General features: G+C 39.6%; 2 protein-coding genes across 6 annotated transcripts in view; one reads left to right on the top strand and one right to left on the bottom strand.

Annotated features, from left to right (window-relative positions):
- The window catches only part of disp1 (dispatched homolog 1 (Drosophila)), a 133,180-nt gene extending 128,048 nt beyond the window's left edge, over window positions 1-5,132 (bottom strand). The window contains exons 1-2 of one of the 2 annotated variants that reach the window (XM_039781916.1): window positions 5,006-5,132; window positions 1,870-1,939 (exon numbers count right to left, since the gene is read on the bottom strand). The gene's annotated coding sequence lies outside the window, so the exon portion shown is untranslated. Of the gene's footprint in view, window positions 1-1,869; window positions 1,940-4,746; window positions 4,907-5,005 lie in introns of those variants that run through there. The other variant, XM_039781915.1, reaches the window with a different exon arrangement.
- Window positions 5,133-12,988: 7,856 nt separating this feature from the next.
- Window positions 12,989-18,191, top strand: part of LOC120547211 (homeobox-containing protein 1-like) — a 28,804-nt gene continuing 23,601 nt past the window's right edge. For 2 of the 4 annotated variants that reach the window (XM_039782692.1, XM_039782693.1), the window contains exons 1-2: window positions 12,993-13,367; window positions 15,691-16,365. In XM_039782692.1, coding sequence (XP_039638626.1) covers window positions 15,698-16,365 — 668 coding nt within the window. In that variant the 5' untranslated portion in view covers window positions 12,993-13,367; window positions 15,691-15,697. Of the gene's footprint in view, window positions 13,368-15,690; window positions 16,366-18,191 lie in introns of all 4 variants that reach the window. The other 2 variants (XM_039782694.1, XR_005637038.1) reach the window with 2 other exon arrangements.

Consider the following 18,191-nt stretch of genomic DNA (forward strand, 5'->3'; position numbering starts at 1 on the left):
GCAGAGTTTTTTTTTTAAATATGTTTCCTCTAGGAAACTAGTGTAACAGAATAGACATGGTGTCTAAAAGCACAAGTGGCCCTACATACTTTACAGTGAATGTTATTATTTTAGTAATATTATGATAGTACACCGAAGCCTCACCATTCTACCTTTCTTACCTTTACTGGGCTCACATGGCCCACAGCATGGAAAAGGACCGGCTGCTATAGCATTACTATTAGTGTTAACTTTTAAATGAAACATTAGAGCTTGCACAATAGCATCTAGATAGCTTATATGGGCACCGTGATATCATTTAGAAATTAATAAATTACGTAAAAAGCATTCAAACGCAAATGTGCCTCTACATTTTGTGACTGTGGACAATTTGTGTTGATGAAGGCAATTATAAGGCTAAGCACTTTTCCTATGCATCAAACATGAAATCACAACAGGATGTCCCACAGCAAAGTCTCTGTTCAGTGTGGGCTACTGGGCTGATGTTGGGGAATAGCAAGCATAAGACTGCCCCCTAGTGGCCTTTTGGGAATCACACATGTAACTACAAGAGGATCATAAAGAGGCAGGACAGTCCAGCCTCAGGGAGTAGGGCACAAATGCACGGGACGATGCAAATAAATTTTGGAAGAAAATGGAGGCCCCTACAATTGGTGCTTGGATCAAGAATATGGCGCAATGTATGTCCATGAAGAGACTGATATATATATTAGGGGTGAAAAAAATACAAAATAAAAAATTGATACAGCAAAGTATCGCAATATTTTCCGTGGCAATACTGTATCGATACATGGGCATCAAGAATCAATCTTTTATTGTATAAATGCAAATGATAATTTAACTTTTTAGTACTGAAATAATTCAATCAAATTGCTTTTTCAGTCCACTAGATCGTAAGATGAACAAACAGAGAAATGTATTTTTTTTTTTTTTTTAGATAAAACATGTTGACAAAGTTTTCCTTTGAGGACATAATGTGAAGCTGGAAAACAGGTAATAAATTGCAATATATTGAAGAATATTGCAATATAATTAAAATCGCTCTAACATCGTATCATGACATAAGTATTGTGATAATATGGTATTGTGGAGCCTCTGGTGATTCCCACCCCTAACATATTTATTGAGAGGCTAATTGGGGGGTGTATGAGCAAATCTGGAGGCCATTTGACGGTTTGTAAAAGAAGAAGACAAAAGGGGAGCTGCTACTGTGATACTGTCATATGATTAGCGTTTTTTATTTTTTGGTTGTTGTAGTACGGCAGAGGTTGAGAGAGATATTTTGTTGTGGGTTGGGACTAGCGGTGGGAATCACCAGAGGCCCCACGATACCATATTATCACGATACTTACAGTATGTCACGATACAATGTTAAAGCGATTTCAATTATATTCCAATATTCTTCAATATATTGCAAAGTTATTACCCGTTTTCCAAATTCAAATGATGCCCCCAAAGGAAAACTTTGTCAACATCTGTTTTATCTAAAAAAAAAAAAAAAAAATAATACATTTCTCTGTTTGTTCATCTTATGATCTAGTGGACTGAAAAAGCAATTGATTTAATTATTTCAGCATTAAAAACTTAAATTCTCATGTGCAATTTATATAATAAAAGATTGATTCTTGGTGCCCATGTATCGATACAGTATTGCCACAGAAAATATTGCGATACTTTGCTGTATCGATTTTTACCCCCCCATCCCTAGTTGGGATGGGGGAGGGGGTTGTTGAAAATTGCAATGAAAAATTTATTGTAAAAAAAACATAAAAATAAACGATAAAATGAAGTGAAATCAGCGATGTGTAATGTATGTGATAAGATTGGGGTGTGGTTGTGAAAGATGTTGAACATGTTCCAGGTACTTACAGTTACAAGTTATTCGGATGAACTCTGTGTTCTGACAGCAATGCCTCACATTGGTAGCCTCCAAGAAACTCTGATAAGAGAAAAAGGAATTAACAAATCAGTGAAAAAAAAAACAAAAAAAACATTGAGCAACATTTCCCAGCAAAACCCATATCTCTCCCACAAAACCTTAGATCAACAAAAAACTGGCATTTATCACTTTTGTTTTGATCCGCCTAGAAACGAGGCAGCAACACATTTCGCAATACAACTTTTTGGATAGGCCTGTATGATATTGCACACTTTAGGGATACTCAACGCTAACAAGTACACCGGGGTCACTCGCTGTTGATGGAATGTGTGTGGACGTGGGCTGGACGTCACACTAGGGCTGCACTATAGGAGGGAAATATCCAATTGTGATTATTTTGACGGATAATGCAACAGTCACATGAGCCACGATAATGGGGAAATGATCAATTTTGTATCATTCTCATTTTCATTGAAAAAAATATTAAAATAAAAAAAAAAAAATGTATATGATTATAGTGCGATTTTTGCGAGGATCTTTCTTTCAACTAACACAAAATAATTCGGTGCGTCTTTTGCGATATGTCGCAGCCTTTCACAATGTGTTTATTGCGCCAGGTGATATCGCGATGATGATAAAAAAAAAAAAAAGATATATTGTGCAGCCTTTTAAGTGCCTACTAAAAAATGTTTTTATAAAAAACAGCACTATAGGTTAACCAAGACTGTGGGGGTGAGTAGGGATCTCTTTGTGGGTCAGACGAGGCAGAAGAATCGGACTGGCCAATTATCGGGGGCCGATATTTAGCAATCTGCAGATTATCTGTATCTGGGTTTTATTTTACTGAAAACCGATAAAAGTTCATTATTAAAACGTGCGCTACTTTGGCTCCGCTACAGCTCTGTAAGCCGTCTTCAACACTTGCAATAAACTGTTAGCGTGTTAAAACTTGAGGAAGCTATTTTATTTTTATTTTTTTAATTGTGTATTATGCTCAAAGTTTCAGTTTTATTAAATAATTGCTTAAAGATTTAATCAAACTTTTGTGTTGGAGTTTGTAACATTCCAAAAATGTTAATTTTGACAATAAGATTTTTACTTTTAATGCATATCGGTTCCAATTATCCGTTATCAGTTTCATTAACTAGTAATAATCGTTATCGATATCGGCTCTGCAAAACCAGTATCGGTCGACCCCTACTCCTAAACACTTGTAAAGTTCCAGCACTATTGCTGTGTTGAAGCCATATATTTTCCGTCAGTTCAACCCGCTGACCCATTGTTCTTTATTGCCTTTTATTTTCCACTTTTGTGTCTTAAACAGTTATGCAGCTCAAGAGCTGCTGGTCACGTTCATAATATGTTGGGAAGCTATGAGAAGAGGATTAGTTTGCTAATGCTCGTGAGAGAAACACTCACAAACTAATGACGCAGCGCTTAAGTAACCAGTCCATGTGCACAAGGCATTAAACATCTTTTTTTTACTTTTTTTTTAGAATTAGGCAATTCCTTCTCTTACTTAAAACCTGAAGCTAACTTGACTTGTTTACTACCATTACGCTTGAATGGGAGAGATTTGTTTGATGGTGCCGTACATTCTTGTGTTTTAAAGTGAGAGTAAAGGGTTCATTTTCACTTGACGAAAAAGGTCAAGGGACATATTTAAAGAGTGCACTGTCTAGGTCACACATACTGACTTCAATGTTTGCAATATAACATCTCTAGAAGCCAGGATTTCCCCCAGAAAAGTAGTTTAGCCTGGTGGCTTTTTTTTTGGATGATTCCCCGGCACGGGACAGTCACAGACTGATGGCAGCATTAATGTAGAGCCAAATAGTTTCTGTGATAACAGAATCATCTAAGGAGTCACGGAATTGAGAATTTTAAAAAGCTATAAGACAGACTCCATAGGGTCCAACATTAAGTCAGTGCTAAACGCTAACTGGAGATTTGAAAATATGATATTTCAAACGAGCTGCCCCACTGAAACTGTATTTTAAAAAACATCTAAAAGACAAATAATAATAATTCCCAGTGGATTGGGCCTGGTTGGGGGGCTACCATATCTATACTCTATATAAGAAACTTTGAAAACAAAAAAAAATAATTATTTAAGGCTGGTTTCAGGGATGTGACTAAGAAAAAAGAAGACAAAAGAAGAACAAACAATGGAATGGGACAAGAAAAGTTGAATTAGTGAAAAATAATAAGTCAAGATAGATATTTTCTGTTAGAGACTAATAAGCCAAAGAAGGAAAGCTGATTTAAATAGTATGGGTTTAATCCAGCTGTTGCATATCATGAAGCTATAAAGTGTTAAGAGTATCTGAACTGGACAGATAATTTCATTTGCATGCAGTTGTTTGACAATGAAGTAGGACTTCCCTTTCCCTGCGAACACAAGCAAGCAGGTGTCCAAATAACTGAGTTTAGCAACTCTACTTTCTACTTTCGGTCGGCTAACATGTTCACGACAATACAACCAAAACACAGCAGGAGAGCCCAGCACAGGAATGGCTTTTGCACGATAGTAGTTTAGCTAGTTCCATAGGAAGCTTTAAGACATGTTTTCGCAAACTAATAACGCGCAAATGACACACATGTTAATAATAACATAGGTATGGCAATGCGAGACTAAATAACAATTAAATGAACATTACATGTTACTCTTTGTTAACGTAGCAACAGCTAAAACACACGCTCGCATAAAACGTACTAAATTCAAAGTGCTGGTTGGGAGTTCTAAAACGTTAGCTTTAGGCTGGAACCTGTCCTTGTGTCAATTAAGATGACGTTATACCCTTAGCGTTAAATGTCAAATCACAGCCATATCAGCCGAGCTAGCGTTAACCTTTATTGTTTATTACCAAAGCTCCATTTAGCGAGCCCGCAGCATTCCGACACGTTGTCCCATCATCACCGAGTGCTCCAAACTCTGTACATTAAGCCTTATTTTACCACCACAACAACCCCAACGCCGACGTTTGCTGGCTAGCTTTAAGTTCATGTGTTAGCTGAGTGACGCTGCTAGCCTCTGCCAGCTAACCTCGCTGACCAAAACAGCTGGCTAAACAACAGTGGTTTTCCCTCTGGGGTTTCTTACACAACCAAGCTGCACATACTCACATGGGGCACCCACCGGGGGGGACGAAAGCAAAAACATACGCTGAGCACTAACAGGCGATAGGAAAAGTATTCCTGGTCCTCTAATTTAGTTTTTGCCGGATGCTGATGTATCAAGCACCAACCATTGGTGGGCAGCTGCGCACTGAGTTCTTGTTTGCACTCGAAAGCCATTAGGAGGTTTCTGGAAAAAATGTAGGGAACTTCGAAGGGCACTAGGAGGAGGAAACGATCTTCTCAAAGTCTATACGTAGTAGTGGTACACAGTAGCTTATTTTTATATTATTGTAGTAGTTTTTCCTCGTAATTGTATTATAAGCCTATCCTCCTGTAGTCTTCTTTTAAGGGGTCTAGTAAAAATAAGGACAAAGGGATACATTTGTGGCTAGATGTGATAATACAGTTCAATTGGCCTATAGACTCTCATAGCAGTCAAAACTAATTCATAAAGGCTATTGAAAAAAGCGGAACAACTGAATCAATATTCCATTTTTGACAGTTATAATTGTGAATAAATAAAACACCCTTAGTGTCACTTTTTCAATTTATATGTAAGCTTTTTGCCAAAAAGACTATTAGACCTATTAATTCTACATTATAGCCTACTAAAAAGATCCAAATGATGAATGATAGTTTTAAACAACTGCTTAAATCTGTATGAAAGAATATATATATATATATATATATATATATATATATATATATATATATATATATATATATATGTATATACATAATTGCAAAAGGGTTCTCGACTGTAGAAAGAAGTGGCTGATCTTTAAGGCAATATCTACGTTGGCCATTATCAGCAACCATTCATCCAATGTTCCAAAGGCCCATTCTGTTTACTAATCTGATATCATTTTAAAAGGTTAACTGAGAAAACATTGGAGAACCGTTTTGCAATTATGTAAGCACATAATGTAATCTGAAAACTGCTGCCCTGATAAAAAAAACAAACAATGCAACTGATCTCAGCTGGTATTCTGTCTATAATGGAGTGGAATGGAAATTTTGAAGTGACCCCAAACTTTTGACCGGTTTGACCGTCAAAAGTGTGTATATATATATATATATATATATATATATATATATATATATATATATATATATATAAAATATTCCGGTTTTTCATTTAAGTTTTAGCAATCCCAGTAATGGCAGTATGATAAGGTCTGGAGGAGGTGGAGGGAGGTGGATGCCAAGAAGAAAAGCTAAAAGAGGAAAGAACCAGAGTGCTCTCCAAAATTACAAGCCATTAAGATGGTCGTAGTTTCCCTCTGCTGTTCAGAAGTGCATTACATGACACAGTGCATCAGGGTCAACCCATAAATAGCTTTCCCTCTCACTTAATTAGATTTGCTCCAACAACTGATGCCTTGTTCAGATTGTGTTCCACATCTGTGTCCGAACTGTAACACTATCATAGAGATCGTCTTATTGAATAGTAATAGTTTTACTGAAGTAATGAAAGAGAGATCATTTTGAAAAAGTATATACTAAAGGGATGTCTAATGCCTAAGGAAAACAGATGAATAAGTGTACAACAAGAAACTTACAACCTTCATAAATCATTTGTACAGTATACATGTGAATATACAGTATACAGCACATGTAAAAAATCCAATTAAATTGAAGGTTTTATATGTGACGTGTATTTGCAATACTCAAACTAAAGTGAAACACATTGTTAGGTTTTTAACGGTTGGAAACTAGTTTTATTTTCTAGCATCAGTGCTAGGAGCATTCCTTGACACTTATAAATGTGTTGTTTTTTTCTACAGACAAAAAGAAATTACTTTATTTTCCCACTGGAAACTCAGATAACTGGAAATTATGAATAGTTCAGTTAGAGTTTGATGTTAGATGAGATGTTATCATTCTCCAACAGGCAAATATTTTCATACTACATCATACAACATTGACGTTTCTCTAAATAAAGAATTTAAAGCACAACGTGATCATTGTGATCATTTAAAAAAAATGAGGAGAAAAGAACTCATTAATTATAGTTTGACGACAAAATTCCGTTTGTTTTAGAGCAGGAGCGTCAAACTCAACTTCTCTATGGGACACACTTTAAAAAAACAGATCCCTTCGAGGGCCAGACATATAGTTCTTTGATTTCATCAAAAAAGTCACATATGCAAAGAATGTTGGAAAAAGTGACAAAACCGTTGAAAAAAGCGCCAGAAATGTCGGAAACAGGGTCCAAAATGATGGAAAAAAACGGCATAAATGTCGGCCAAAGCAACAAAAAAAAGACTGTCGACAACAATAACGCAACATTTAAAAAAAAAAAAAATATATCCCCAAAAGACCCCAAAAAGCGTTGAAAAACACCCCCGAAATGTTGAAAATAGCCGCAAAAATTTGCGGGCCGGATCAAAGTTTCTGAGGGACAGGATTTGGCCCACGGACCTTGAGTTTGACACCCCCGCATTAGAGCACCGCGAACTGCCGGTCGTGGTGCTCCATCAGGTCAGCGCTAGTTGGTGGTTCAGTTATCCCCAGAATAGGTGACTGTGTGCTGGGTACAGAGCACCGCTGCTGCGGTCGTGGTGCCCACGGCTCTGTTCTGAATGTGAGAGATAGCCACGCCCCCTGATTTGCAAGAACTGGAAATAAATAAAGAGGGAAATAAATAAATGTGGCATTAGGAAATAAAAGTCCACGGAAATAAACAAATGTGGATTTATGAAATAAAAGTCTCTTGAAATAAATAAACGTGGACTTATGAAATAAAAGTACCATGTTATAATTAAAAGTAAAACCTTTTAATATATTTATTTAACTAATTGATCATCATTTTTATATGAATATTTACATGTTTTTAATTATTTATGTATTTATTGCCTCATTTATGTATTTCATGATGTTTTTCAAAGGCATATTTATTTATTTATGTATTTATTCATTTATTTAATATTGAATAAAACAGCATTCCATATTTTGGTTCCTCAACGGTTTTTGGTACCATTTTTGCCTTTCCTTTTGTTGTATTGCTTTTTATTTTATTAAATCCTCAAGCTCACCACTGCCCTGTTTTACTACTGCATTTTTGGGTATGTTTTAGATATTTCAAGGCTTTCACATCAATTTAACCTTATGTCTGCCCCGTATTTAAAGTGGATTCAACTGCTACAAATAAAAGATGAATTGATCGTGTGTCTATCGGCTCAGTCCTGTGCAGACAGACCAAACAACACACAATGTCAAGTACAAACCAACTCATTTATTCTCCAAGAATTTGGACAATAGTTGTCACATGGGGGCAGTATGACTACCACACTGTAAATAGCACAGATTCTGCCTATAGCACTCACACCTCATTTACCAAATTCTGTGGTGCTCCATTCTAAGCTAAAGAATAATGCACGTGTCAAACTCAAGGCCCGCGGGCAGAACCCGGCCCTCGCAGATTTTGATTCGGCCCGCATATCAATTTAGGTACACAATACATTTTGGCGAGCATTGCTGTGCACAAAAAAAACAAAAAGACGGGAAACTTGTTTTCAAACTCCAAATACGCGACACTCTTTGAGACCCAGACTTCCAACAGAACCAGAAAGTTTTCATATTCAGGCTGTGAAACGGGTTATTATAAAAAAAAAAAATAATTATCGTTTTGCTTCATGGCTAAGGAACTTTTTTGCTGACTTTTTAATGGCTTTACGTCAACAGAAATGCGACAAAAGTCGGAACGAGGGACAAAAAAGCAACAAGCGTCACATTTTCAAAAACAAAAGTTCCAAAAACGTCTGAGAAAGCCCCAAAAAAGTCAGACAAGCAACAAAAATGATGAAAAAAGCTACAAAAATGTAACAAACAAAGAAAACAAAACACAAAGCAACATGCAGTAATACAGTCAAAGATATTTGACTTTTTCGATGTAAGCATGTCAATAAACTATACATGTCTGGCCCTTGAAGTTGAGTTTGACACTCCTGCTATAATGTATATCTCATATAGAGGACTGTAAATATGGCACCATGAGCACCTTGTATGAGCACTATGAGCCCAGTATGCATTATTCATGACTGTTAGGTCACAGGCAACTGCTCTAACAGCATTAATATTCATCATATTCTATTGTGTTTCAAAATGCATCTGACTACTTAACACCTCCACTGTGGCAGATTGTCTGTCTCATTCAAAAGCACTGACTGTTAATGGAGAACAGAGCACTTATACCATTCGCTTTGCCCTGCTCAGATTTTCACAGCGTGACCTCTGACTCCAACTACGCAGACGATCGCCATCCATAGGGTTTGACCTGACGCTAGCTTGTTCTTCTTCCTGTTAGCTCCGACCATAAGTTACAAAGTAAGCGTTTTATTTGAGTAGTTTCTTTGATTAAAACTCACAAGCGTGTCACCAAAACCTGCTTTTCTGGAGTGTACAGAGAATGCTATGAGGTGTATAGTCCCGCATTGGCAGATCCTTCCTCCACAGCGCTGCAAAGGAGGGTCTGGCTAGTCCACACAGCATTCCGGGATGGGAGAAAAACGTGCTCTGGTTTATTGGCGTTTCTTTAAAGGAACACGCCGACTTATTGGGACTTTAGCTTATTCACCATAACCCCCAGAGTTAGACGATACATACCCTTCTCATCTCAGTGCGTGTTGTAAGGCTGTCTGACGCCCCCAGCGGCATCAGGCCAGCACAGAACATGCAAGTGAATGGTTCCAGTAATCCTACTGCTCCGAATTGTGACAAAAGTGACAAAATAACGCCAACATGTTCCTATTTACATGTTGTGATTTGTAAGGCAAGGCAAGGCAAGGCAGCTTTATTTGTATAGCACATTTCAGCAACAGGGCAATTCAAAGTGCTTTGCATAAAACATTAAAGAGCAGTTAGAAGACAATTAAAAACAATTTAAAAACATTAACAAACAAATTAAAAACATTAAAATACAAGAATAAAATTGATAGTGCAGTATAAGAATAAAAGTTACAGTGCAGTATAAGAAATTAAAGTTAATAAAATCGATTATTTAAAGAAAAGCAACATCAAAAAGATAGGTCTTTAGCTTAGATTTAAAAGAACTGAGAGTCACAGCGTGTACAAAAAAACAATGTAACATGAGACACAGCCTTCTTCTAACCAGCAAACAAACCGGGAACTATATTCTCAGGCGGAAGAATATAGTACTTGGGCAGAATGATTTGCTTTGCAACAACCTGTCTGAGAATATAGTTCCCAGGTTTCTTTACGGTTAGAAGACGGCTGTGTCTAGGGGTTACGGTGAATAAGCTAAAGTCCCAATAAGTCGGCGTGTTCCTTTAAACCAATCACAATCGTCTTGGACGGCGCTAGGCTCCACACGGTGCCGCTGCAAAATAGCCTCGGGAAGGAACTTGTTTTGGTGGAACGTGTGTACGTTCAAAAGTTTTAGTCGTGCGAGAGAAAACTCAGATTGGACAGAAAGTCTAGCTAGCTGTCTGGATTTACCCTGCAGAGATCTGAGGAGCAGTTAACCATAGTCCACACAAATCCACCGGAGTTTAGAACGCCAACACAAAGAAAGAGGAAGGTAGCGGACATCCGGCCTGAAAAGACATGCATCCAGCGGAATTTCCTGCGGAACCGGAGCAATCGGAGGAGTGGAACGTTGAGGATAAAGACTATGAGGAGTATAACCAGTGGTAATGTAATTTTATTCAAACAGGGACAATGCGCAATTAAACATGAACCTTGTATAAGAACAAGGAGAGATCCAATGCCCAGGATTGTAGCACAATTGCTATTTTACGCCCCCGTAGTCCCTGGGCAGGTAAGCAGAACAATACATATTCAGTGCAAGTGAAGTACAAAACATCGGAAAATTCAATTTTACAAACACATCTAATTTTCAATAATACAAATTTTCAAAGTTGCATCAATAAAATGATCATGGGCTCAATCGTTTCCACATCCTAAAACCAGTCCTCCCTCCAACCCCTTCCCAACAAAACTATGCAATCAAAATCCTAACCCCTCCCATTACACACACACACACACACACACACACACACACACACACACACACACACACACACACAGTGGTGTTGTCTACGTGATACGCAGAAAGCTACTAAGAAAGCTCCAAGATTTCCATATACCCACTTAAAAATTCTCAATGACACGCAACACATATTTTGGATATATTTTGAATTGTCATCTGTGTTGTTCTTCTTCATATAGGCTAAACAAAGGTATTTCCACCATAAATTGGTGCATAAAAGTGTCTCTGAATACAGGAAATGAAGTCGTTGATGCTCAAAACTTCCCTGGGGAGGACAGCCAGGCCCCCACTATCATATGCCCCCATAAAGCAGATATATATATATATATATATATATATATATATATATATATATATATATATATATATATATATATATATATACATATACAGTACAATATACCCACTACAATACATTAGACTACACCACTGCACACACACACATGCACACGCACACACAGAGTGGAATGTAAAGTACATTTAGTCAAGTACTGGACTTTACTTGAGTCTTTTCTTTTCATGCCACTTTCTACTTCTACTCCGTTACATTTCAGAGAGAAATATTGTACTTTTTACTCCATTACATTCATCTGACATCTTTAGTTACTTTACAAATGAAGACTTCCGCACACAAAACACATGAAGTTTCGAAAATACGGTGTTTTATTACAAATTGAACTACCACTTCAATGTATAGGCCTGTACTGTAAATCCAGCTCAAATGATTCGCTGATTGAAAACTCAGAACAGTTTGGATGGTTTCCAGTTTCTAAAATGTGAGGATTGTTTCTGCATTGAGTACTTTCAATACTTTAGGTACATTTCCCTGTTGATACTTACATACTTTTAATGCAGTGTGGTATGAGTAGGCCTACTGAATATGTCTTCCACCACTGAGTATAACTGCAACAAACTCTGCAGAGGCAAAGCAGGTGCAGGCTGAGATGAAGTAGAAACAGCTCAGCAGAAAATATTAATGGTTAACTTAAATGGGCTGTTTTTCAGTCAAAATGTCTAAATGATGCGCATGCTAAGTTGGCCACCTGGATCCATTTCCCCTCCAGAATTAAGCCTCTTTTAATTTCTCCTCACTGCTGACCTTCTTCCTTCTAAACCGGCTGAGCAAACAGATCGCCCCGCACATCTGAAACACTAAGCACTAAACATATGGAAATAGGTTTGAAAGTTTTATTATTTAGGGTAATCTTAGCCTTGTTATGAAAAAAAAACTAAGGTGGGTCTGCTTTTAGAGATGATAATGGTGCTACGTATAATTGCTTATACAGAATCAGAATCAGAATTCTGTATTGATCCCTTCAGTTGCAGTTGCTCACAATCAGATTCAAGGTAAAAAATAAGAATATGAAAAGAATGAGTCAATAGTGTATAAAGAAAGCTAAAGTGCAAGAAATAAAGAAAAAAGTGAAGTAGAAGTAAAGTGAGATTAGGCTGAAAAGATTATGTTGCTAAAACAATAGCATTGTACCAATGCTAGTGTAGTGCAGTGTGAAAACAAATAAAGAACAGTGTCAACATAAATAAAGTATAGTATGAACATACAGTAGGATACAGTGTAAATATTAAAGCTAACAAATAATACATCCAAACAATTCCCCAATTGAATGTTCTCCATCCTCCTCTTTGGATTGGTCATTATTAAGCTTTTCCATTTCTAAGAATAAAATGGCCTTTACCTTGTTTAAATAGTATAAATAATAATACATTTATAATAAATAATATAAATGTAATATTGTTAAATAGGGCAACAACTACTTTGTTTCTAAACTACAGTTGTATTTTTGTAAACTTTCCACTCAACAAATTTGCTAATGTACGTAACGCACGTTACACATGTAATCAGTTACTTAGCTATGTCTGCCAGTTGGTGGCTAGTGAGGTGCCAGACACCATTCACACAGCTTCCAGCGGCTGCAGCAGCAGCAGCAGCAGCAGCAGCGGGTAGGGTTGAGGGCAGCCGCCGCTGTGGTCACATTAAAAACTGCATCGCCTTTTGTGACAACTGTAGATCAGTAAAGCCATCAGCTCCCTCCCTCGCTTATGTTTCGGGGACTTGTAGTTTTTAGTGTAAAGAAAGCCGGCGCACGGTAGGGGCCTTCGTGAGAGTAAAACTACAGTTCCCTCAGAGCTACTCGGAGGTGTTAGTTGTCAATATGGCTGTTGTCAGACAGACAAAGCAGAGAGGCAAATAATTCGCCTCTGATTAGAAATCCTTGGTAAGGGGTCGGACGGGGCACTGTAATCATATTGCGTTATTGTTCGGCTGCAGTAAAAAGACACAACGGGTCTTTGCTCAAGTTCTAAAGTTAAATGGTTAAGTGGACGATTTGAACCGAGGTAAGTCATGCACTTATGCTATCTACAACACTGAAAGTGATGTTATTAATATCAAACGCTCGCTAGCCAGCGACGGCGGCTAACGTCAGCTAGTATCAGCGTTGGCATGGCTAGCATGTTATGCTAATCATTCCACAACCACCAGTGCTACCGAAATAGCATTATGTTAAGTTGCTAGCTGTCCTCTGTGATGCCCATGCACTGTTGTAAGTGTAAATTTAGCAGCAGCAGTACTGGAAATGATTGAAATTTGTCTGGGTTAGAGGTTGCAAGCGGGTTAATTCGACGTCGCACGGGGCACTGTCCCGTCCGTCTGCCTACAAAACATATTGCTAGCGTTAGCTTTTGGGCAAAGGGCGTGAAAGCTGGCATCACCGGTGGCTCGCCTGCAGCGTTGAGACGGAGCGACAGATTTGTTCTCTCACTGCAGGCCCCACAGTCAGCAAAACAAAAACACATGGACGAAAAACTGCACTGGCAAAGAAACGAGTTTGGCTTATAACTGAAAATATCTGATGCATTATGCATGCAACCTGTATTAAGGTACAGTAACAACGCGTCTGTTGTTTTTTTTTTTTTTTTTTTGCACGATGCAAAACCCAACGTGATTTATCGGCTGTCGTTATCTCTAAGAATCTGTGAATAGTTTTTTTCCTATTGTGAGTTTTGACGAGTTTTTGAACTTTGTTGGGCTGTTATCGAGTGATTTTTCAAACCCGTTAAGGCTGTGTAAAAAGGAACTTTGGTTATATGTCAAAGACAGGACCGCTTCAGTTGCTCTTGTCTTAGAAGTGTAAGTAGGATCAGTCTTTAACTTTTTTTTCCTGTCCGCTCAGTGTTATGTAACCTTCAGTAACCACAGCATTGTGCATTGATTTAATATTAGGCTGAATCTGTGACCCCCCCACCTGCGGGGGCTACTGTAAGTGTACGTTTAACCAGTTACACCGACTCGAGCCAAATCGAATCGTTAACTTTGTAAATACTTGACCAATCTCTCTGACTATTGAAGTAACCCTAATTAGTGCATCCACTTGCATGTCAAAAATTCAAGTTAAAGTAATCAGCTTGGCAGTTGTAATTTTAATTTGATGTAGCTCACCCCCCCCCTCTGGGATGTGACAGGGTTTGCCATGTAACTGTACTTGACAATGATTTACAGCTCTTAGTAGCCTTCCCTATGTATTCTTAATGATAACTCAATAACTCAAGAAACTAGTTAATGTTCTCCGGTGCCACTAAGCCACCCCGGGGTACAGAAGTAATGGATTTCAGTGCCCACTCAAAGTGACTTTCCCCTGTGTCTGAAATGTTGGCGGCAATTGTTCTTTTCCTTTTTTTTTTATTTAATTTTTTTTATATAACCTTGGAGTTACAGACCTCCTAAAAGCTTATAGTTGTCACGGTCCTATTCATTTCCTTCTTGGTAACTTCCAAAACACTGCAGACCGTCTCGAGTCATTTCTGGTCTTTTCTGTCCTCCAAAGCAAAAGCTTGGACGACACACAGATGTAGCAAAATGCCAGTGACCCCTTTCCAAACCACTTATCATATCGGCATAGGTCGGGGCTGGCACAGAAGATGGGAAAATGTGCCGCAGTCTGATTCCAGTTGCATTGATTTTGAGCACAGCAAATTGCTTATGAAAAAACCATCCAGCGTGGGTGGTATGCAGAGCCGTGGATATATTGTGGCTCTTAAAGAATGGCAGTCAGAATGTTAAGATAGCATCAGCTGTCAAGGTGACTCTGGCACCGTGCGCGCGCGCGTGTGTGTGTGTGTGTTGCCTGCTGGTTCCCAAAAATAGCTGATTTTTTTTTTTTTTATGCCCTGCCCCTCCCTTCCCTTTTTTTTCTTTCACACTCTATCTCTCGCTCTTGTCTTCCTTTTCTGATTTGCTGCCTCTTTGTTTTCTTCTTGCAGTTCTTTCCTCCTTTCCCACCCTTCTCTTTCTACTTTACCCCCCTTACTCTCCTTCCACTACCTTGTCTCTGCCTCCATCCTCCATTCCCATCATTCTCATTTTTCTCCCCATCTGCAACTGCGTTCCTTTTCACTCTTTCCTACTTAATCCTCTCATTGCCCCCCCCCTCCCTCCCTCCCTCCCTCCCTCCACCATCCCTTCAGCTGTCTCATTTCTGCCTGACTCTCCTAGCGCCTCCTATTTTCTCAGTATTTTTCTCTTCTTGTACATCTTGAACATCCACATACTTTGCTTTCCTTAACTTCCTCCCCCCCCCTGCATTTCCTGTTTCCTCTTTTCCCCCTTCTCCTCTCTCCTCCATCTCACAACCTGTCTGTCTGTCTTGTCTCCCATATCCAGCAGCAGGATGTCTGAGTTCAGCGAGGAGCCGCGCTTCACCATCGAGCAGATAGATCTGCTGCAGCGGCTGCGTCGCACCGGCATGAACAAGCAGGAGATCCTGCACGCGCTCAACACTCTGGACCGGCTGGACCGGGAGCACGGCGACAAGTTTGGCCGCCGCACCTCTTCTTCCTCCTCCTCCTCCTCGTCCTGCTACGGAGTGGGCGGGGCCAACAACACCTCTGCCTCCAACACTACTACATCGTTCAACAATAACAACACTGCCTCGGCAACCGCCACCTCTTCGGCGACGTGCAACGGCGGCGAGAGCGCCGCCGCCGGAGGCGATCACTCCACCGCCACCGCTGCCGCCGCCTCCTCGTCCACCGCCTCCAAAATCTCCACCGCCACGCAGACGCAGTTCGGCAGCGCGGGGGCGCTCTCGCCGTCGCCCAGCAACAGCTACGATACCTCCCCGCCCCCGGGCCCGCCGCCGCCTTCCGCCGTCTTGCCCTCGCCGGTCTCGCTGGTGGCTCTGTCGCAGAACGGGCGGGATAGCCTGGCCGCCACGCCCAACGGGAAGCTGTCCCCTCCCAGGTACCCAGTGAACAGCGCGGCGGCGGCGCGGGCGTTTGGGTTCGAGGCCACAGAGGAGGACCTGGACATCGACGATAAGGTGGAGGAGCTGATGAGGTCAGTAGCAACGCCGGTAGAAGGGAGCTCTAAACGTTTTGGGCGGGGAAACTTTCCTCCTCAAAGCCATTTGTCCAACTTCAGTTTGCGGCTTGTCGAACTGGACAGTAGGTCAACAGCAAGTCGGGGGTTTTCCTGGCTCCGAATTAGGGTCGCACGATATTGACAAAATGTGATATTGCGATATCGATTATGGATATTGCGATATCAATCAATTGATTTTGATATTTTTAAACATGTAAAATTACTAACCCATCAAAATAGATTCATAACAAATAAAACAAGTTTTCTTTATTTCAACTGACGGTCTTATTGGACTGGTCCAACATGAGTAAATAAATAATGTCTACAGAACAGGACATGTTTCACTGGTTGGACAGTATCAAAACAATAAATAAAGAGCATGTCTACAGAACAGGACATATTAGAAACAATAACAGTAAATCTAAAAAAAACAATGCATACTTATCGCGACACTTTCAATATAATATTGCGCCACGTGATATCGCGATAACGATATAGACCCGATAATATCATGCACCCCTACTCAGAATGGGCCTATTGAGTGGCGTGTGTGTGGGGGGGGCAAAGACTGAATTTCCTGCATTCTGATACATTGTTAGCCACCAATTTATGTCAAGGAAAACATAAAATTCTGGTGGCAGGTTACAATTAAAACGTAATGGAATATAATGCCGTAATGGGGCTTTCACATGAGTTTACCCCTAAGTCCCTTTTTAAATATGAACAGGGCTTGACGGTAATTTTTTTTATTGAGCATGTTTTGCTCCTAAGTTGAAAAATGTAGGAGGGCCCTACAGTACATTAGGGAAACTGCAATCACTGTAGTAGCTAATTTGTCCAATAATACAACCGTGTTATAAATACAAAACGTTATGACGTTTAACGTCTTCTATTTTGACTAGAGCCCGACCTATAAAGGATTTTTAGTAGAGATGCACCGATTGACCGGCCAGTGACCGGAATCGGCCGATTTTCACGTGCTCGGCCATGACCGGTGACCGGCCGGTCAGTCTGACTTATGCCGATTTTATGCCGGTCAAATGCACTCGGGCGCCGCATGATTAACATCGCGCAAGATCAGCGCACCGCCGCTCAATCAGCTGTTCATGAAATGTTATAAAGTCGTAATTATACACTGCTCTGCAGAGCAGTCTGCTCTGATCTCAGCTCTCTCTCTCTCTCTCTCTCTCTCTTTTTCTTTTTTTTTTTTTTTTTTTCTCTCTCTCTCTCTCTCTCCCTTCTGAGGCTCAATAAGTGGAACATGAAAACCGCGGGTCCCGTGAATTATGACAGCTACAGTTTATTGGAAAATAGCGTTGGGCACACTGACTTTGATGAATTTTTGCTGTTGATCAGACCCCAGATGAGACAAGAAGCTAACGTTAGCAAACGCTGCGGTGACTGTCCCTCTTCCTCTGACGCTGCAAGAGACGCTGTGTAAAAAAAAAAAAAGAGACTGTATTCCTCCGACCCGCTGTATTAACGTTACTGTTTAAAACGCTTTCCAGGTTAGTGGGGGTGCATATACCGCTCCACACCAACATTAAAAACGTAGTAATCTTCCCCCAGCGTTTAGTTTGTTGCTAAACTGTGTGTAAAATGAGTGGTGACGTTTATGTTTTCAGGTAACGTTACTGTTGACGTTCAAACAGGCCTGCATGTGTTTTGAGAAATATCTTTATACTACAAGGCTATATTTATTATATTAAGTTGGTTATTGGATGTGAAAAGAAGGAAATGGTTCTAACATTGCTCTTTAGATGTGTGTGAATTTCCCACACCAGGAGTAATTTATTTTATAT

The sequence above is a fragment of the Perca fluviatilis genome, chromosome 18, assembly GCF_010015445.1.
Source record: "Perca fluviatilis chromosome 18, GENO_Pfluv_1.0, whole genome shotgun sequence".
In the NCBI taxonomy this organism is placed as follows: Eukaryota; Metazoa; Chordata; class Actinopteri; order Perciformes; family Percidae; genus Perca; species Perca fluviatilis.